The sequence below is a fragment of the Macrobrachium nipponense genome, chromosome 33 (assembly GCF_015104395.2).
Source record: "Macrobrachium nipponense isolate FS-2020 chromosome 33, ASM1510439v2, whole genome shotgun sequence".
In the NCBI taxonomy this organism is placed as follows: Eukaryota; Metazoa; Arthropoda; class Malacostraca; order Decapoda; family Palaemonidae; genus Macrobrachium; species Macrobrachium nipponense.
The window spans coordinates 43128871-43151131 of NC_087219.1; the positions used below are offsets into that span (position 1 = coordinate 43128871).

The 22261-nt window shown below is 44.9% G+C and overlaps 1 protein-coding gene across 1 annotated transcript in view; it reads right to left on the bottom strand.

The window, feature by feature from the left end:
- Positions 1-257: 257 nt before the first annotated feature.
- The window catches only part of LOC135203127 (putative serine protease K12H4.7), a 232294-nt gene continuing 210290 nt past the window's right edge, over positions 258-22261 (bottom strand). The window contains exon 10 of the mRNA XM_064232771.1: positions 258-2733. Coding sequence (XP_064088841.1) covers positions 2624-2733 — 110 coding nt within the window. The 3' untranslated portion in view covers positions 258-2623. The remainder of the gene's footprint in view (positions 2734-22261) is intronic.

Here is a 22261-nt window from a genome sequence, read left to right on the forward strand (position 1 = left end):
GTATGCCACCCTTATATTTTTGGCAGACGGTCAGTTTCACAGCTTACAAGTCTACTCCTAAATACCAGTAGGGGTTACGGTCGGTATCTCGTTCGTTGTATCTCAATGGTCCAGGCTGCCGCTCTATTTAGCATGATGCATATAATGTGATGTGCAGCTACATGACTTCCAGGCCATTAAGTAATGGGTATGAAAACGCATTCACTTCAGGCTGTTAAAACCCACAAAACAATGCTGGAGACAATAAAACAGGCTAATAAGATCTACAAATTTGTTTTATTGTCTGTTCTCTTCTCCTCTTGTCGAGAGAGAAGGGGGACCTGCATCCGTTCGAATCGAAACAAGAACACTGAGGACTGGTGCTCGGTCATACAGTTTACCTGGATTCCACGTACACCCAACTAGTACACAGCTTAACATACTGACTCTCTACCTTACAAGAAAGGAGGGAGACCAGTCATTCATGCAACTCTCTCTCGATAACTGAATACCTTACTCAAGATGCAACCTGTCCCATTAGGAGAGCTAGGTTTGCTACAGAACTTGAGCAGCCTCCACAGGACCCAAGGAGAATGTGTCCTTGCGAGCAACATCCCAAAGGTAAAAAAAGGTGAAAGAGGTCTGGCACAATGTACTCTTGACTTCATGAGTTCTTGCCCAAGCTGTGCAACCAGCCTCCTTGCTGGACAGCCAAAAACAAATTGTTCTTGGACACCTCTTTCTTGGTCTAGCCAATACTAATGAAAGGAAGACTTACTCATAACTACAATCATAAGCTGTATATTACTGAATATATGAAGAACAGAATAAATGCATTTACAAAATACAGTATTATTGTTTTTCACCTCTTTAAGTGTTAAAGTGCCCTCAATCACATTCATCACAACAAATGGTAAGATCTCCATTTGTCTCATCACTCAATCATGTTACAGATATGAATGTGCAAATTATGTACATTGCTTTTATGTTAAAACAAAATATAATAAAGGATGTTTTGCTTATCTACTTTATTTATTTTTTATTTTGTGTCAAAATTGGGGTGCATTTTTGAGGTCAGACCACCTTTGACAGAAAATACAGTAACTACTTCTCTCCCTTTCTCATTACAAGACAAAACCTTCTCAATACTCAGGGAAGGCTGAAAGACCACAAGTCATTGGGTTCCCAAGTTAATAAAGCCCTACATGTTTTTTCTTACTTCCACTATCTGTTTTTTTCTGGAATTAAGCCTCGGTGTTTTTCTTGTTCCATCACAACTTGGCTAGCACTAGCACAAAGTTATGCCCACCAAAACAGTCTTTATATATTTAAAAAATACACCAAATACCTAGAGACCAGGCTAAAGTACAAAAGAAGTGTTTTATTTTCATAATGCCTTATTCCTTTTACTCAGAACACTCAAGAAATGATGATAGTGTGTCACCCAGTAGTTATCACAAGACAGTCCAACACATTGCATAAACACTTTAAAATGAAAAATAAAATATACCAGGCTGTGGTTACTTCATTATAAACACAACCCTAAGGATTACATACTGACATTTTCTTGTCTGCATAGCATGCAAGTTGCAGTTACCTCATTAAAATTATATCTTTACAACTAAAACATTACACTTTGTGTTTCTCATCAGTACAATTTCAAATAAGAATGATCTAGTCAAAAATGTCTGAGAAGCTAATTAGCTAGATCTAGTAAAATATGTCTGAGAAACTAATTAGCAATTTTTCAAACTATTCCACAGTGAGACTGTTATAGTATTTACTCAAGTATAGTGTTGCTTAGAAATGAGTCATAAGACTAACACAGTACTCCCCAGATACCTTAAACTCCCTTGTAATTGAAACAATGCTTGTGAATAGCTAATCTTAAAAACTAGTCCAACAAAATGCCTCAAAACTATTCTAACATTTAAAAACAAACAATGATTTAGTAATCATAAAACTTACTCCGATTCCTAAACATAGCAGAACTTTTCAACCATTTCTATGTGAGATTAGCTTAAGATAATCCATGTTTGCATAAAATCACAAAGTTTCTTTACACATTAGCAGAGAAATCTAAAATATCCAGTCAAAATGTAAACATTGAAATAGGAATGGTTAAAACCTTGGTTCAGATTAAGACTACACGGTGCCAATTTGAAAAATACCAGCATATATAAGAGGACAACTAAAACACTTCCACTATCACTCTACATGACAGAAGCTCGAGTCTTGAATAACAATTCAAGAACTGTACAAAACAGGTTACTTCTATAATATAAGAAAAGATTTAAGAAGTCTACTGCTGATATCTGACTCATTCAAATCACCACAAAGGAAAGGTTGATGTTGAATTTTTCACCATCTGAATTCCAAGACATATTCACCACATAACAAATCCTGAATAAAGATTACACCTTAAATGCGTAACAATTAGCCACTGTCCAATCAAGGATGATGTTACTGTACTTCACTCTATATACAACTTTTAAATTACTAAAATTCCTTACTAAAAACACACTTGATGAAACAATATACTTTTAGTTACAAATGTTCAACAAATGCCTAAAATTGTGGCAAACTCAGAAATTACAACAACTAGTATTTACCTAATTCTATACCGAGATTCTTGAACATAGCATTAATCCTTCAACCATTTTTGAAGAAGACTAAATATTTTCTCTCTTGCTTGAGTTAGTTGTGGAGGGTCTGTAGTAGATGCAGGATACATGTTTGCACAATGAGCTGTACCTGGAATTCATCATCAATTATAAGTATAACACAAGTAAAATGTGTTGTCAAATGAAAACTTATAAAACCAATATGTAGTGTATATTATTCACAGAAAGATGAATTGGGGAAAGACAAAAGTATCAAAACCCTCCAAGGAATTTTAAATATTTTCTGCCCTTATCTGGTCAACAGATATGCCTGTGGAAGATAAACACAGAAATAAAGAGAAGGTGGTGACATGAAATTACTGGGTTAAGGCAGAACTGAAGCCCAAGAATGAGGTTTACAGATGACAATTCAAGCAGCCAGCACCACAGTTATGACACAACCAGGATGCACTTAAGAGGATTTTGTGTAATACTTCTATCATCTATAGAGCTACTGATTTTGCAAATTTGTGTGTTTCTTCTTAGTGGTAGAGTAAGAAAAAAAGAAATAATAATAATAATAATAAACATTGGGGCTGGTCAGTTGCTGGATGGGTGACCGCTCTCCTCGGCGTTGATTCCTTGGGAAAGGATCTTTACCATAATTTCCTCAGTCTACTCAGCTCTAACTGAGTACCTATCCCTGATGGGGTAGGGTCCTGCTATGGGTTAAATAGCAAAACTCAGCAATGATGGAAAGAAATGAAGGAATAAACGACAACGACGTAAACGGAACCTCTGGCAACAGAGGAGCTTCGTCCGGCAGCCAGGTATTCAACCCAATTGAAGGGGAAGACGGTCAGGTACTTGGAGGTCGTCATCCAGCAACTGACCACCACAACGACAGTAACCAACAGCCTGAGATTGGAGCTACAGAAGCAAACCAAAGGAAGAAATGGACAAGAGAAGAAAATAAGGAAATATGGAGATGCTACATCAGAAGCAACCCGACGGAGAGAGGATATAGAAGGAGGTTGGTCAACATCTGGAATAAGAGGAATAACACCCCCTAAACAGAGCAGAGGCTGGCAGACCAAGTAAGGAACATAAAGAAAAAGAACTGGCTCTCCCCAACAGAAAGAGAAGAACTGGAAAGGGAAATGTCACCTGACAACCAATTACACGAAGACGAACTGAGAGACGATGCCACAGAAGACGACAGGGATGATGAGGTATCAAACAACGACACACGAAGAAACACCAACGAAGTAACAGAGAGGATGGAATGGGTAGAAAAGATTAGACAATGGATGGAGCAAGATACAGCGAGAACAAAGATCCCCTCCATGAAAGCCTACAACACCAAGAAATTAAGGGAGAAAACAAGTGAGGTCAATGAAATAATGGGCATAATACACACCACCAGTATCACAGAAACAAATAACTTGGCATATGCAGGAGCAAGATTAGTAGCAGAACTGATGGGGATACCAACACCACCAGCACAACCAACCCAACAGAAACCAAAACAGCAACCTCCTTGGAAAAGGCGCCTGGAAAAGCAAATCATGGTGATGAGATGACTTGAGTAAAACTGAAAGAGATGACAGATAAAAGGCTAAGAAGCAAGAAAACAAGGGAGGAACTCAACGAGAAATACAAAGTACAAGAGAGGGACTAAACAACACAATAGAAGATGAAAACAAGAGGCTTAAGGCCAAAGCACATAAGATCCAACGGTACATGAACAGGAATAAGGGATACCAACAGAACAAACTATTCGGATCCAACCAGAAAAGACTATACAACCAACTAAGAGGGGAAGACCACCACCAAGAAATTCCTGAAGCCGAACCAAGTAAGAGACTCTGGGAACCCATATGGAGCAATCCGGTATCACACAACAAACATGCAACATGGCTCCAGGAAGTCAAGGAAGAAGAAACAGGGAGAATAAAACAAAGATTTAAAGATCACGACAGACAGTCAGAAACTAAAGAAAATGCCAAACTGGAAATCCCCCAGGTCCCGATGAAGTCCATGGATACTGGCTCAAAAACTTCAAGGCCCTACACCCACGAATAGCAGAACAACTCCAGTATTGTATCTCAAATCACCATGCACCCAAATGGTTGACCACAGGGAGGACATCCTTAGTACAAAAAGACAAGAGTAAGGGAAATATACCCAGTAACTACAGGCCTATCACCTGCCTACCAGTAATGTGGAAGTTACTAACAGGTATCATCAGTGAAAGGCTATACAACTACCTAGAGGAGACAAACACCATCCCCCACCAACAGAAAGGCTGCAGAAGGAAGTGTAGGGGCACAAAAGACCAGCTCCTGATAGACAAAATGGTAATGAAGAATAGTAGGAGAAGGAAAACCAACCTAAGCATGGCATGGATAGACTATAAGAAAGCCTTTGACATGATACCACACACATGGCTAATAGAATGCCTGAAAATATATGGGGCAGAGGAAAAAACCATCAGCTTCCTCAAAAATACAATGTGCAACTGGAATACAATACTTACAAGCTCTGGAATAAGACTAGCAGAGGTTAATATCAGGAGAGGGATCTTCCAGGGAGACTCACTGTCCCCACCACTCTTCGTAGTAGCCATGATTCCCATGACAAAAGTACTACAGAAGATGGATGCTGGGTACCAACTCAAGAAAAGAGGCAACAGAATTAACCATCTGATGTTCATGGACGACATCAAGCTGTATGGTAAGAGCATCAAGGAAATAGATACCCTAATCCAGACTGTAAGGATTGTATCTGGGGACATCAGGATGGAGTTTAGAATAGAAAAATGCGCCTTAGTCAACATACAAAAGGGCAAAGTAACAAGAACTGAAGGGATAAAGCTACCAGATGGGAGCAACATCAAACACATAGATGAGATTGGATACAAATACCTGGGAATAATGGAAAGAGGGGATATAAAACACTAAGAGATGAGGGACACGATCAGGAAAGAATATATGCAGAGACTCAAGGCGATACTCAAGTCAAAACTCAATGCCAGAAATATGATAAAAGCCATAAACACATGGGCAGTGCCAGTAATCAGATACAGCGCAGGAATAGTGGAATGGACGAAGGCAGAACTCCGCAGCATAGATCAGAAAACCAGGAAACATATGACAATACACAAAGCACTACAACAAAGAGCAAATACGGACAGACTATGCAAAACACGAAAGGAAGGAGGGAGAGGACTACTAAGTATAGAGGACTGCGTCAACATCGAGAACAGAGCACTTGGCCAATATCTGAAAACCAGTGAAGACGAGTGGCAAAAGAGTGCATGGGAAGAAGGACTAATAAAAGTAGACGAAGACCCACAAATATACAGAGACAGGACAATGACAAACAGAACAGAGGACTGGCACAACAAACCAATGCACGGACAATACATGAGACAGACTAAAGAACTAGCCAGCGATGACACATGGCAATGGCTACAGAGGGGAGAGTTAAAGAAGGAAACTGAGGGAATGATAACAGCTGCACAAGATCAGGCCCTAAGAACCAGATATGTTCAAAGAACGATAGACGGAAATAACATCTCTCCCATATGTAGGAAGTGCAATACGAAAAATGATATTGTTATGATACAATAGTTTCATACATACTTACCTGGCAGATATATACTTAGCTATAGACTCCGTCGTCCCCGACAGAAATTCAAATTTCGCGCCACTCGCTACAGGTAGGTCAGGTGTTCTACCGCCCTGCCCTGGGTGGCAGGACTAGGAACCATTCCCGTTTTCTATCAGATTTTCTCTCTTCCACCTGTCTCCTGCGGGGAGGCTGGGTGGGCCATTAATCGCATATATCTGGCAGGTAAGTATGTATGAAACTTTATTTTATCATAACAATATCATTTTCATACATTCAACTTCCCTGTCAGATATATACTTAGCTGATTGGCACCCTTTGGTGGAGGGTAAGAGACAGCTAACTACTGAAATAGACAGGTAAACAACATATGTTGTAGGTATTCATAGACCTTGGTTCCTACCTGATAGGCGGAAGACTTCATGGCTGCTGCCCAGGAGTCTGCATCACCTCAAGAGCCTTAGTGAGATATTTGATCTATGGCCAAGAGTTCTTGTGGGTCTGCCGATGAGGTCTTATCCACTTACTCGGCAGAGCCTAACTGGTATTTGTCAATGGGTGCTGATCCACTTATATGACAACACACCTTATAAAGGAGCACACAACCGATCCTGATCACCTGATCCTAACCATCATGTTAGTACTAAAGATTGTTAAGAGTTATCCCCCAACTCTTCACAAACAACCAGAACTCGAATAACACAGTAAACACGAACACAGTAATTTCAAAAAAAATTTTATACTCTTCTAAGAAGATATCACAAGAGTTCCTTACTGAGCAATAGTGAATGGCCGCCTGTGCGACATCTAGCATTCTTGCCAGCAGGAAGTCAAGAACATATCTAACTAGAAGGTACGCATGAATAATTAAGGATCGGTGCTTGCTCCCATACCCAGGATCGTATCCGCTGACACAAACGGACCTAGAGAAAAACATTTCTCATAAGTCACACGAACGTCTTTCAAATAGTGAGATGCAAAGACCGAATTGCACCACCAATAAGTCGCTTCCAAGATATTCTTTAGCGACATATTCCTTTGAAAAGAGAGAGACGTCGCGACTGCTCTAACTTCATGAGCTCTTACTCTCAAACGTTTAAAGGACAGATCTTAAGTGCCTCTGTTATGACGCTTCTAACAAAGAAGGTAAAGCATTCTTAGACATAGGTCTTGCTGGATCTTTCACGGAGCACCATAGACCTTGTTTAGAACCTCCCATCTGCTTCTTCTTATCCAGGTAGAACTTTAGTGCTCTCACCGGGCAAAGAGACCTTTCTGTCTCTCTACCTACCAGGTTGGACAAGCCTTTTACTTCGAAGCTCCTGGGCCAGGGTTTCGAAGGATTTTCGTTCTTCACTAGAAACAGCGCCTTAAACGAACAGATGGCTGAGTCTCCTTTAAAACCCACCCTAGCATCTAGGGAGTGCAGTTCACTAACTCTTTTGGCTGTTGCGAGAGACAAAAGAAACAAACACTTTCTTGTGACATCTTGAAAAGAGGCAAGATGGGGAGGTTCGAACCTTTTCGAAGTCAAAAATTTTAGGACTACGTCTAGATTCCAACTAGGAGGACTTGGTTCCTTAGACTTTGAAGTCTCAAAGGACCTAATTAGATCGTGCAGATCCTTATTGTCTGCAAGATCTAAGCCTCTATTCCTGAATACGGCCGAAAGCATACTCCTGTATCCCTTTATGGTCGATACAAAAAGGTGTGATTCCTCCCTCAGGAACAGAAGGAAATCAGCAATTTCGGTCACAGAGGTACTGGAGGAGGACAGCTTCTTCGACCTACACCATCTTCTAAACACCTCCCACTTTGATTGATATACTCGCATTGTAGAAGATCTGCGGGCTCTAGCGATTGCGCTTGCAGCCTTGCGAGAAAAGCCCCTCGCTCTGACAAGTCTTTCAATAGTCGAAAGGCAGTCAGAGCGAGAGCGGGGAGGTTTTGATGATACCTCTCGAAGTGGGGTTGTTTGAGCAAATCCGTCCTTCTTGGAAGGGATCTGGGGAAGTCCACCGTCCACTCCACTACCTCTGTGAACCAATCGTGCGCTGGCCAAAAAGGGGCTATCAGTGTCATTTTCGTCCCCTTCGAGGCCACAAACTTTCTGAGTACTTGCCCCAGAATCTTGAATGGGGGAAATGCGTAAACCTCTAGGTTCGACCAGTCTAGTAGGAAGGCGTCTACTGCTAATGCTCTGGGGTCTTCTACCACCGAGCAAAAGACTTCTATTCTCTTGGAGAGGAATGTGGCGAACAGGTCTACATGAGGTTTCCCCCAAAGAGACCAGAGACTCTGACACACTTCTGAGTGGAGGGTCCATTCTGTGTGAAGGACCTGGTTCCTCCTGCTCAGCCTGTCCGCTCTCACGTTCCTCTCTCCCTGAACAAATCTTGTCAAGAGGGAGATGTTCCTTTGAAATGCCCATACGAGAAGGTCTCTTGCCAGCTCGTAGAGGAAGAACGAGTGCGTCCCTCCTTGATTCCCAATATAAGCCAGAGCGCTGGTGTTGTCCGAGTTTACCTGGACTACTCCGTTTCTGACTATAGGCTCGAAGCTCTTTAGAGCCAGGTGAACAGCTAAGAGCTCTTTGCAGTTGATGTGCCAAGACACCTGATCTGCTCTCCAGGTGCCTGACACTTCTCTCGGCCCCAAGGTTGCTCCCCAACCCGTGTCCGACGCGTCGGAAAACAACACTAGGCTTGGGTTCCGAATTTCCAGGGATATCCCTCTGTTTTCCTGTAATGGGGGTAACCACCATTCCAAGTGATGTTTTATCTCTAACGGAATGGGAAACAAGTCTGAGAGTAGTCCTGTTTTCCAGTTCCACATTCTTTTTAGAAAGAACTGAAGAGGACGAAGATGAAGTCTTCCTAGAGGAAAGAACTGTTCCAGCAAGGAAAGGGTCCCTAGAAGGCTCAACCATTCCCTCGCCGAACTGAATCTGAATCCCCAGATAGACCATGTTCTGGCTGGGGATCAGTTGCGATTTCTCGAGGTTTACGAGCAATCCCAGAGACTTTATCAGGTCTAGGGTCAAAGTAAGGTCCTCCAAACACTGTCTCTCTGATCTGGCTCTGATGAGCCAGTCGTCTAGGTAGAGAGAGATATTGATACCCTTTAGGTGAAGCCATCTCGCCACATTCTTCATCAAGGTCGTGAAAACTTGAGGAGCTGTGGACAGGCCGAAACACAAGGCTCTGAACTTATAAATCCTTCCCTCCATCATGAAACGAAGGTACTTCTTCGACGAAGGATGAATCGGGACGTGGAAATAGGTATCCTGGAGATCTAGAGATACCATCCAATCTCCTTGGCAAGAAGCTGCAAGACTGAAGCAGTGTCTCCATACTGAACTTCTCTTTCATTACAGATTTGTTCAGTGCGCTTACGTCTAGAACTGGTCTCCAGCCCCCCGAAGCCTTTGCGACTAGAAAAAGGTGATTGTAAAACCCCGGGGAGTTGTGATCCAGTACTAGTTCTATAGCTCTTTTGTCCCACACCTGTTCTGCCATTTGCCGAAGAGTATCCCTCAGAACAGGGTCCTTGTATCTGGAGGACAGTTCCCGCGGAGTTGAAGTCAGGGGAGGACTGTCCTCGAAGGGGATGTAATAGCCCTTCTTGATCACTGAAAGCGACCAGGTGTCGGCTTCTATACGTGCCCAGGCTTCCGCAAATCCCTGTAGCCTGGCACCTACTGGTGTTTGGAGGCTTCTCATATCACTTACCCCTTTTAAAGGGTCGGAAGGAGGCTCTTCCTCTCTTCTCTGAAGCTTTTCTTTTTGAGGGAGCTCTAGAAGGAGGGCCTCCTCGAAAGGGCTGTCGAGTCATACAAGCCACTTTCTTTTCTCCCACGACTACAGGTCTACTCTTCCTAGAAGATTGAAGGAGAAGATCCTGGGTCGCCTTCTCAGTTAGTGAATGCGAAATGTCCTTCACTAACTGAGAAGGGAACAAGTAGTCTGACAAAGGAGCGAAAAGTAAGGCTGCTCTCTGTGAGTGAGACACGGCTTTCGTCAGAAATGAACTGAACACTGCTCTCTTCTTTAACAGTCCCGCTCCAAAGAGAGAGGAGACTTCTCCCGAACCATCCTGAACTGCTTTGTCAATGCAAGCTAAGATGCAAAGCAAAACTTCTGGGTTTAGGCCCTCTGCGTCATGGGTCTTTTTGGCCATCACCCCAAGGGACCAATCCAGGAAATTGAACACTTCCAAGACATGGAAGAGTCCCTTGAGGAGATGATCCAATTCTGAAAGGCCCCATGTCGCACGAGCAGAGTTCAGGCCATGCCTTCTCAATGAATCAACCAGGCTCGAGAAGTCCGCTTCTGCCGAAGCAGGAAGAGAGAGTCCCATATTCTCTCCTGTCTCGTACCATATGGCCCTTCTGCCTGTAAGTCTAGCGGGAGGCATACAGAACACAGTCCTCACCAGCTCCTTCTTTGTCTTCATCAAAGAATCGAGAGACTGGAGAGCTCTCTTCATAGAGATGGCTGGTCTCATCTTGAGGAAAGACGAAGACTTCAGCGCTTTCGCACTCGAAAAGAGCGAGCGAGGAGGAGGAGCGGCTGGGGTTAAAGAATCTCCGTATTCTTGCAAAAGGAGAGCTGTCTAAACTTTATAATTTGACAGCCCTTCTCTATTGGGAGCCTCATCTTCTGAACCTTCCTCTTGTTCAAAAGGGTCAGAAGGAGAACAAACCTTGTTATCCGAAGGCTCTTCCCTAAAGTCTTTCTCTGAAGGCGAAATACTCCTAACAGGAGAGGGACTAAGAGATTTCCTAAGTCCCCACCCAGAAGAATTTTGTCTAGGTTCTACGTGGCTGGCTGGCGCCTCGCGCCTGGCTGGATCCTCGCGCCTGGCTGGCGCCTCGCACCTGAATGACTCCTCGCGCCTGTGGAAATCCGGAGCTTCATCCGATTCATCTCTATAAGCAGGAGGGTCACTCTCAGGTGAAGCCTGGCGCCTGGCTGGCGCCACGCGCCTGGCAGGCGCTTCTACATAAACTTCCTCTATCCTGAACCGAGCTTCGCTACGCCTGGCAGGAGATCGGTGTCTAGTACTTTTAACAGGAAGCCTGATGTCCTTTCTGCGAGGAGGATCTTTTGAAAGAACTCCTACCAAAGAGGCTAACTGCTCCTGAACGTTAAACAGGATCTTCTTCGCAGCCTCTCCTTTGTCTTCTTCAACAGGAGGAGAGGGAGATCTAGAAGGAGTTTGACAATGTCTGTCGGAACAGGGAGAAGCAAACTCGTTCCTAGCCCTCTTGATCACCGAGGGAGCTTCTTCTTCAGAGAAGCGCTCGGGGCTAGAGTCGAAAGAAGGCTCTTTCCAGTTCCTTTTCAAAGGTCTGGAAAGCTCCGAATCCTTCCACCCTCGTTTAGGTGAAGGGGATCCTGACGAAGAGAAGCATTCGCAGAGGACGCTTTTTCTAAGGCAGTCCTTAGCAGTCTGTGGCGTTACAGAGCCTGCTGAAGGGACGCCTGACCGGTGGGGATTCTCCACAACCTCCGTAAGGCTTTCGACTTTCCTTCTCCTCTGGGCCAGGGAGCTTGGAAGAGGTCTAGGCCTGGGAGCGTCGCAGAGCCGGTTAGACGCCCCCTCCACAACACTGGGGGCACTCACTTCACTTAACACATCAAAAGCACTGCTCTTACCTTCCAAAGCCGCCATTTTGGTTTGCATCTTTTGAAGGGTAGCCTTCAGATCTGCGATCTCTGAAGCAGAATCTGAAGGAATAGCAACCTGTGAATGCCCTGATAAAGAGGGAGAATCATTATGATGGGAAGAAGTAACAGAACTAGATAAAGGCTTTGCACTACTTACATCCTTAGAAGCAGCCCTTCTTACTCTATCCCTCTCTAACTTCTTCAAGTAAGAAGTTAGAGTCTTCCATTCCTCAGCACTCAACCTTTCACACTCATTACAGGTATTAGCCAAAGAACAATCAACTCCTCTACAACGTCGGCATACAGTGTGAGGATCAACTGAAGCCTTCGGTATCCTCTCACCTTGCAGCCTACATTCACACACACTCTCACACCAACACTCGAGTCAGACATTCTTAAGAAAAAACCAAAAGCGTCCAAATCCAGTCCACGGTAGCGAATGCCAAAACAACGATCCAGGTACATCACCAAAATAATCAGCCGAAAGAAGATCAATTGCCTTGAAACAAGAATTCCAGTCAGGAGGTAGTAACAACAATGTTGACACCACCGACGACAGAGAAAATCTGATAGAAACCGGGAATGGTTCCTAGTCCTGCCACCCAGGGCAGGGCGGTAGATCACCTGACCTACCTGTAGCGAGTGGCGCGAAATTTGAATTTCTGTCGGGGACGACGGAGTCTATAGCTAAGTATATATCTGACAGGGAAGTTGAATGTATGAAAATTAAACCATAAACCACATAGCAAGCGAATGTCCAGCACTTGCACAGAACCAGTACAAAAAGAGGCATGGTTCAGTGGCAAAAGCCCTCCACTGGAGCCTGTGCAAGAAACATCAGCTCCCTTGCAGTAATAAGTGGTACGAGCACCAACCTGAAGGAGTGATAGAAAACGATCAGGCAAAGATCCTCTGGGACTATGGTATCAGAACAGATAGGGTGATACGTGCAAATAGACCAGACGTGACGTTGATTGACAAAATCAAGAAGGTATCACTCATTGATGTCGCAATACCATGGGACACCACAGTTGAAGAGAAAGAGAGGAAAAAATGGATAAGTATCAAGATCTGAAAATAGAAATAAGAAGGATATGGGATATGCCAGTGGAAATTGTACCCATAATCATAGGAACACTAGCCACGATCCCAAGATCCCTGAAAAGGAATCTAGAAAAACTAGAGGCTGAAGTAGCTCCAGGACACATGCAGAAGTGTGTGATCCTAGAAACGGCGCACATTGTAAGAAAAGTGATGGACTCCTAAGGAGGCAGGATGCAACCCAGAACCCCACACTATAAAATACCACCCAGTCGATTGGAGGACTGTGATAGAGCACACACACACACACAAAAATAATAATAATAATTATAATAATAAAAATAATAATCATAGTATAATGGGCATAATGTCTGTCTGTCATTCAATCATGGCCAAATGGCTGGTCAGATGGGCATGAAACTTGGCAGGGTTATGGTGGAGACCCCTAAGATGGTTTGTAATGGGGTTTCATCCAACCTACCCCCTCCTTTGTAGGGGGTGGGGGTGAGAAGGGATTCCCTATTCCCTGAAACGGAGCTATTTCTGGCCGTGAAACGAGGCTGGTTATTCGTGTAGACTTAGTTACTTTATGAATTTTCATGCATAATTTCTGTACAACTTCCCCGGAGAAAGTCGCGAATATTTCAGCTCAGACAAAATGGAAGATGAAAATTATCATCAATATCCGCAAGATTTTTTTAATAACTTAAATCCATCAGGACTGCCAGTGCACAAAATAACGTTGAAGAAGTACTGCCTGGTAATGTTGCTTCGGAATTTCGATCCTGCCAATGGACATTGCAGCGGAACGAGGTACACCGTTATGGAGCTAAACTTCCACATCATCGAAGCAGTGATAGCAACGGGCCCTCACACCGGCAAATGTCTGTTCATCCCCCGGATTCCTCTGATGCCTTCGGACAGCCAGTTTCCCTTCCAGTTACGGCGCAGGCAGTTTCCCATCAACCTGCCCTTCTCATTCACTGCAAACAAGTCGCAGGGCCAAACTTTGGATCATGTTGGTGTGTTTCTGCCGTCACCCATGTTCACGCATGGCCAACTGTATGTGGCGATGAGCAGAGCAACTGACTCTGCCAACTTGAAATTAAGTTGTGGACAAACTGATAATACTGTGTACAAAGAGGTTCTGTAGTAGGTATGTATAAAAATTGCCCTTAGTTTAATATTGCTGAACAAACATATAAATTTTTCACTTCTGCACCCGTATTTTATCACCCATCGTAGATGGGTAAGTTTGCTAGTAGTAGTAGTAGTAGTAGTAGTAGTAGTAGTAGTAGTAGTAGAATAATAATAATAATAATAATAATAATAAAAATGTGGCGCCGTGGCAGAGTGAGTTAGGTCGTCAATGGACTGGTTAAGCAACATTGGGGCTGGTCAGTCGTTGGATGGGTGACCGCTCTCCTCGGCGTTGATTCCTTGGGAAAGGATCTTTACCATAATTTCCTCAGTCTACTCAATCTCTAACTGAGTACTATCCCCTGATGGGGTAGGGTCCCTGCTATGGGTTAAATAGCAAAACTCAGCAATGATGGAAAGAAATGAAGGAATAAACGACAACGACGTAAACGGAACCTCTGGCAACAGAGGAGCTTCGTCCGGCAGCCAGGTATTCAACCCAATTGAAGGGGAAGACGGTCAGGTACTTGGAGGTTGTCATCCAGCAACTGACCACCACAACGACAGTAACCAACAGCCTGAGATTGGAGCTACAGAAGCAAACCAAAGGAAGAAATGGACAAGAGAAGAAAATAAGGAAATATGGAGATGCTACATCAGATGCAACCCGACGGAGAGAGGATATAGAAGAAGGTTGGTCAACTTCTGGAATGAGAGGAATAACACCCTCCAAACAGAGCAGAGGCTGGCAGACCAAGTAAGGAACATAAAGAAAAAGAACTGGCTCTCCCCAACAGAAAGAGAAGAACTGGAAAGGGAAATGTCACACGACAACCAATTACACGAAGACAAACTGAGAGACGATGCCACAGAAGACGACAGGGATGATGAGGTATCAAACAACGGCACACGAAGAAACACCAACGAAGTAACAGAGAGGACGGAATGGGTAGAAAAGACTAGACATGGATGGAGCCAGATACAGAGAGAACAAAGATCCCCTCCATGAAAGCCTACAACACCAAGAAATTAAGGGAGAAAACAAGTGAGGTCAATGAAATAATGGGCATAATACATACCACCAGTATCACAGAAACAAATAACTTGGCATATGCAGGAGCAAGATTAGTAGCAGAACTGATGGGATACGAACACCAACACCACCAGCACAACCAACCCAACAGAAACCAAAACAGCAACCTCCTTGGAAAAGGCGCCTGGAAAAGCAAATCATGGTGATGAGATCTGACTTGAGTAAACTGAAAGAGATGGCAGAAAAAAGCTAATTAGCAAGAAAACAAGGGAGGAACTCAACGAGAAATACAAAGTACAAGAGAGGGGACTAAACAACACAATAGAAGATGTAAAACAGAGGCTTAAGGCCAAAACACATAAGATCCAACGGTACATGAACAGGAATAAGGGATACCAACAGAACAAACTATTCAGAACCAATCAGAAAAGACTATACAGCCAACTAAGAGGGGAAGACCACCACCAAGAAATTCCTGAAGCCGAACCAAGTAAGAGACTCTGGGAACCCATATGGAGCAATCCGGTATCACACAACAAACATGCAACATGGCTCCAGGAAGTCAAGGAAGAAGAAACAGGGAAAATAAAACAAAGATTCAAAGAGATCACAACAGACACAGTCAGAAACTAAAGAAAATTCCAAACTGGAAAGCCTCAGGTCCCGATGAAGTCCATGGATACTGGCTCAAAAACTTCAAGGCCCTACACCCACGAATAGCACAACAACTCCAGCATTGTATCTCAAATCACCATGCACCCAAATGGATAACCACAGGAAGAACACCCTTAGTGCAAAAAGACAAGAGTAAGGGAAATATACCCAGTAACTACAGGCTTATCACCTGGCTACCAATAATGTGGAAGTTACTAACAGGTATCATCAGTGAAAGGCTATACAACTACCTAGAGGAGACAAACACCATCCCCCACCAACAGAAAGGCTGCAGAAGGCAGTTTAGGGGCACAAAAGACCAGCTCCTGATAGACAAAATGGTAATGAAGAACAGTAGGAGAAGGAAAAACAACCTAAGCATGGCATGGATAGACTATAAGAAAGCCTTCAACACGATACCACACACATGGCTAATAGAATGTCTGAAAATATATGGGGCAGAGGAAAACACCATCAGCTTCCTCAAAAATACAATGCGCAACTGGAATACAATACTTACAAGCTCTGGAATAAGACTAGCACAGGTTAATATCAGGAGAGGGATCTTCCAGGGCGACTCACTGTCCCCACTACTCTTCGTAGTAGCCATGATTCCCATGACAAAAGTACTACAGAAGATGGATGCCGGGTACCAACTCAAAAAAGGAGGCAACAGAATCAACCATCTGAAGTTCATGGACGACATCAAGCTGTATGGGAAGAGCATCAAGGAAATAGATACCCTAATCCAGACTGTAAGGATTGTATCTGGGGACATCAGGATGGAGTTTGGAATAGAAAAAAGGCGCCTTAGTCAACATACAAAAAATCAAAGTAACAAGAACTGAAGGGATAAAGCTACCAGATGGGAGCAACATCAAACACATAGATGAGACTGGATACAAATACCTGGGAAAAATGGAACGAGGGGATTTAAAACACTAAGAGATGAAGGACACGATCAGGAAAGAATATATGCAGAGACTCAAGGCGATACTAAAGTCAAAACTCAATGCCAGAAATATGATAAAAGCCATAAACACATGGGCAGTGCCAGTAATCAGATACAGCGCAGGAATAGTGGAATGGACGAAGGCAGAACTCCGCAGCATAGATCAGAAAACCAGGAAACATATGACAATACACAAAGCACTACAACCAAGAGCAAATACGGACAGACTATACATAACACGAAAGGAAGGAGGGAGAGGACTACTAAGTATAGAGGACTGCGTCAACATCGAGAACAGAGCACTTGGCCAATATCTGAAAACCAGTGAAGACGAGTGGCTAAAGAGTGCATGGGAAGAAGGACTAATAAAAGTAGACGAAGACCCACAAATATACAGAGACAGGACAATGACAAACAGAACAGAGGACTGGTACAACAAACCAATGCACGGACAATACATGAGACAGACTAAAGAACTAGCCAGCGATGACACATGGCAATGACTACAGAGGGGAGAGCTAAAGAAGGAAACTGAAGGAATGATAACAGTGGCACAAGATCAAGCCCTAAGAACCAGATATGTTCAAAGAACGATAGACGGAAATAACATCTCTACCATATGTAGGAAATGCAATACGAAAAATGAAACCATAAACCACATAGCAAGCGAATTCCCGGCACTTGCACAGAACCAGTACAAAAAGAGGCATGATTCAGTGGCAAAAGCCCTCCACTGGAGCCTGTGTAAGAAACATCAGCTACCTTGCAGTAATAAGTGGTACGAGCACCAACCTGAGGGAGTGATAGAAAACGATCAGGCAAAGATCCTCTGGGACTATGGTATCAGAACAGATAGGGTGATACGTGCAAATAGACCAGACGTGACGTTCATTAACAAAGTCAAGAAGAAAGTATCACTCATTGAAGAGAAAGAGAGGGAAAAAATGGATAAGTATCAAGATCTGAAAATAGAAATAAGAAGGATATGGGATATGCCAGTGGAAATTGTACTCATAATCATAGGAGAACTAGGCACGATCCCAAGATCCTTGAAAAGGAATCTAGAAAAACTAGAGCTGAAGTAGCTCCAGGACACATGCAGAACGAGTGTGATTTTTTCCTTAGAAAAGAAGGAAAAGGTATATCCCTCGGGCTTATACCTGGCTGAAAGCTCTACCTAATTGCTGATTGCCCACTGGTGAAGCTCGACGGTCAAGGCATGAAGCTGCTGAGAAACTAGGCCTCCCTGTTTGTTCACGTAGGCTACCACCGTGGTGTTGTCTGACATGAGAACGACAGAGTGACCCCCTACCATCCCCTGAAACTCCTTCAGACCCAGGAAAGCCGCCTTCAACTCCAAGACATTGATATGCTGCTGCTTGTCCCCTAAAACCCAAACGCCTGAAGCGATGAGACCGCCTAAGTGCGTGCCCCAACCTGCGAGGGAGGCATCCGAGAACAGAAGGAAGTCCGGAGGGAGAGAGCGCAGAAGGATGCCCTTCAACAGATTCTGGTCATCCAGCCACCAACAAAGGTCCTCTCTCACTTTCAAAGACAGTGGGATCATACACAGGGGAGAGTCCCCAACTGGAGACCAGAATTCCCCCAGTCTCCATTGCAGAGACCGAAGATGAAGACGCCCATGAGGGACCAGCTTCTCCAAGGAAGATAGCACTCCCAGAAGAACCTGCCACTGATGAGCTGACTGATGCGACTTTGAGAGGAAGTTGCGCGCCACAGCCCGCAACTTCTCCAATCTCTGATCCGACGGAAAAACTCTCGCCACTGTCGTATTGATGACCATGCCCAGGTAGAGAATCCTTTGAGTGGGTACGAGGTTCGACTTTTCTTGGTTGACTAAAATGCCCAGGTCCAGGCAGAACTGAAGAAGACGATCCCTGTCTTGCAGCAGCTTTTCCCTGGAAACTGCCAAGACCAACCAATCGTCGAGGTACCTAACCAAACGGATCCCCTGAGCATGGGTCCAACTTGACCCGAGAGAGAAGACCCTTGTGAACACTTGAGGGGCTGTGGTCAACCCGAAGCACAGGACTTTGAACTCGAAGATCATGCCTACCAGAGAGAAGCGAAGAAACTTCCTGGACGTGGGATGAACAAGGATTTGGAAGTATGCGTCCTTCAAGTCTATCGACAGCATGAAGTCGCCTTCCCTCATGGCTGCCAACACCGAGCGCGGGGTCTCCATCTTGAACCGTGTCTTTCTGATGAAGTGATTCAAGGTGGATAAGTTGATCACAGGCCTCCATCCTCCTGATGTCTTGGACACCAAGAAGATGTGACTGTAAAACCCTGGGGACGGACGCACTACTTCTGCTATCGCATCCTTGTCCAGCATCTTCTGCACCTCCTCCTGAAGAGCCAAGAACTTTAAGAGATTCTGGGGGATACGTCTTCCTGAGCTGTGGCTTGTCCGACAGAGGAGGAGAGAAGTCGAATGGCAACAGGTATCCCACCCGAAGGACATCTACCACCCACTTCTCCGCCCCGTAACACTGCCACTTGGCCCAATGGCCAGCCAGGCACCCACCCACCCATGGCGCAGGAGAGGGAGAGGCTCCCAACCTACCGACGGCCCCCTTGACCTCTGCTCCTAGGGCCTCTTCTTGGTTTAAAGGAATGAGAGCGAAAGGGGCGTTGATCCTGAGACTTGGGCTGTGACGAACGGGAAGGCCCTATTAAACTCGAGGTCCTCGATGGCCTACCAGGGGACGATCTCCTCGATTGCTGCTGGACCAGGGGAGGAGGGGGGGCCAAACATCTCCGAGGGCGGGGCTCTGATTTAGGCACAGCCTGGTGTATCAGACGGTCCTTGGTGTCAGACCGACGTCGGTCTATCGCATTGTCGAGTTCGGTCTGTGGAAACAAAAATTGCGATTCTAACAGGTCACCGTTCCTCAAGGCCAGCAAAGACTCGGTATCGAGCGACCTCTCCATCCTAGACAAAGCCGTGTCCCTCCTAACCAGAAGAAGATTAGCCCATAAATTGGCACTGAGGTGAGCCAAATAAGAAAACGCCTTGCCCACGGATTGCAAAAGACTGGCAAGGGAGGCGGCACTCACTAACCCATCAGGGGACCTGTCAAAAGCTATCTGGGCAATCACCACAGACCAGAGGTCCAGCCAAGAAACCGTCTGCAACATGGAGGCCGCCGTAGATTCCAAGGCTAAGGCGTCTTGCGGAGATAAGGAAGGAGCCACTGACCTCACCTGTTCCAAAGTCAAACCCGGCTTCAGGCGAATGACGTCTGGGTTAAGGTGGCATGACAACACAAATGCAGAGCTCGTAGCATAGTACTTCCTATGTCTTGTGAGAGGTGGGGGTAGGAGTTTGGTAGAGCCCCTAGAGCGAAGTAAACCATCCCAGTCAGAAACAGAGGCGTTAACCTTCTGCAAGACCAACTGAATGTGCCCTGACAACGGCAGCTGGAGATATGATTTGGGGTCCTGAGCAGCTCCCACCAAGGCTTCCAAACAAGGAGTGTAGGACGACTGATCCTGAGTCCTACTTTCTAAATTGTTGAACCCACGAATGAGATCAACAACCTCCGAAAAGGAAGACAGAAACTCCTGCGTGTCCCCTTCTTCCTGCTCTGGCACCGGCAACCGACGACGAGAAGGATGTGTAGCCTCCTCTAACGCGTTTTCTTCACCAAAATTCACAGAAGGGTTAGTAGGCAAACAGTCTGAAATCTCTACTAGCATATCTGGGCTGGGTCCAAGCGTCAGCCTCCGAGACGGACCCACTGAAACATTAGGCACATCACTTACCTCAACAGGTGACTCCAGACGGCCATGAAGACACGGGCGTGGCGGCCATACGTACGTGAGATGGGGGGGAAACTCGAGCACTCGAGATTGATGGAGAATCCCTTATAGTGGAAGACTTGGAAGCAAGTAAACACTCCAGCTGCACCACCTCCGTGCTCGCTACCTTCGACCTCTTGACAGGCGCCTTCCGGTTCTTACGGCAACGAATAGGCCTGGGAGAAGAAGGGGCAATACCATCATGTGCACGAATAGGGGAGGTTGCCATACGCTCGCGATGTGCAGGGACAGGGTGGGGGGGTGGGCTGGTTGGACGTACGAGATTCAGCGGCGAAGCAACCCCTGCAGAACACACATCACTAACACTGCCCGAAACCACACCACTCTCAGGAACACGTCCGTGCTGTTTCTCCCTCGGCGGCGAAGGAAGGGCAAGGTCCTTAGCCTTCCAATGCCTAACACGCCCACGAAGCGTGGAGGGGGAAGAGGGAGAGGGAGACAGCACCAGCTTCTTATGCGCAATATTCTCGGAAGGCGGGGACGAAGCAACGCGTTTCCTACCAGTCCTCCCAACCGATTAGGCAGCCCACTTCTCATCTAAAATGATATTGTTATGATACAATAAAGTTTCATACATACTTACCTGGCAGATATATACATAGCTATCGACTCCGTCGTCCCCGACAGAAATTCAAATTTCGCACTCCCTACAGGTGTCAGGTGATCTACCGCCCTGCTCTGGGTAGCAGGACTAGGAACTATTCCCGTTTTCTAATCAGATTCTCTCTTCCACCTGTCTCCTGCGGGGAGGCTGGGTGGGTCTTCAATTGTATATACTGCCAGGTAAGTATGTATGAAACTTTATTGTATCATAACAATATAATTTTCATACATTCAACTTACCTGTCAGATATATACATAGCTGATTGACACCCTTTGGTGGAGGGCAAGAGACAGCTAACTAACTGACTAGACAGGTAAACAACATATGTTGTAGGTATAAATAAACCTTAGTTCCTACCTTATTAGATGAAGACTTCGTGGCTACTGCCCAGGAGTCTGCTTCATCTCAAGAGCCTTAGCGAGATAGTGATCTGTGGCCAAGAGTTCTTGCTGGTCTGTCGATGGGGTCTTATCCACTTACTCGGCAGAGCCTAACTGGCGTTTGTCAAGGGGTGCTAATCCGCTTATATGACAACACGCCTTCTTTAAGGAGCACACAACCGATCCCGATCACCCGATCCTAACCCGTGTTAGTTTCTAGATTGCTAAGAGTCATCCCCAAATTCTTAGCAAACAACCACAAACTCGAAACTCATACATACAAAAATAAAAATTTTGTACCCCTCTAATAGTCAGCTGTCACTCGATTTCCTAATGAAGCGAAGTGAAGGCCGCCAGTGCAACATCTGACACTCCCATGCACAGGAAACACGAGAACACATCCGACAAGAGGGTTACGTACACATATTTAAGGATCGGTGCTCTCTCCTTTACCCAGAACCGTCTGTGCTGACACAAACGGACCTGAAGAAAACATTTCTCATATGTTACTCGCACATCTAATGAGATGCAAATACTGAGTTGCATCTCCAATAGGTTGCGTCCAAAATATTTTTAAGTGACATATTTCTCTGGAACGCAATTGATGTCGCGATTGCCCTTACCTCATGAGCTCTTACTCTTAATAGATTAAAAGAGTCATCTGGGCAGTTCTTATGAGCCTCAGTAATTACACTTCTAACAAAGAAGGCCAAGCATTTTTAGA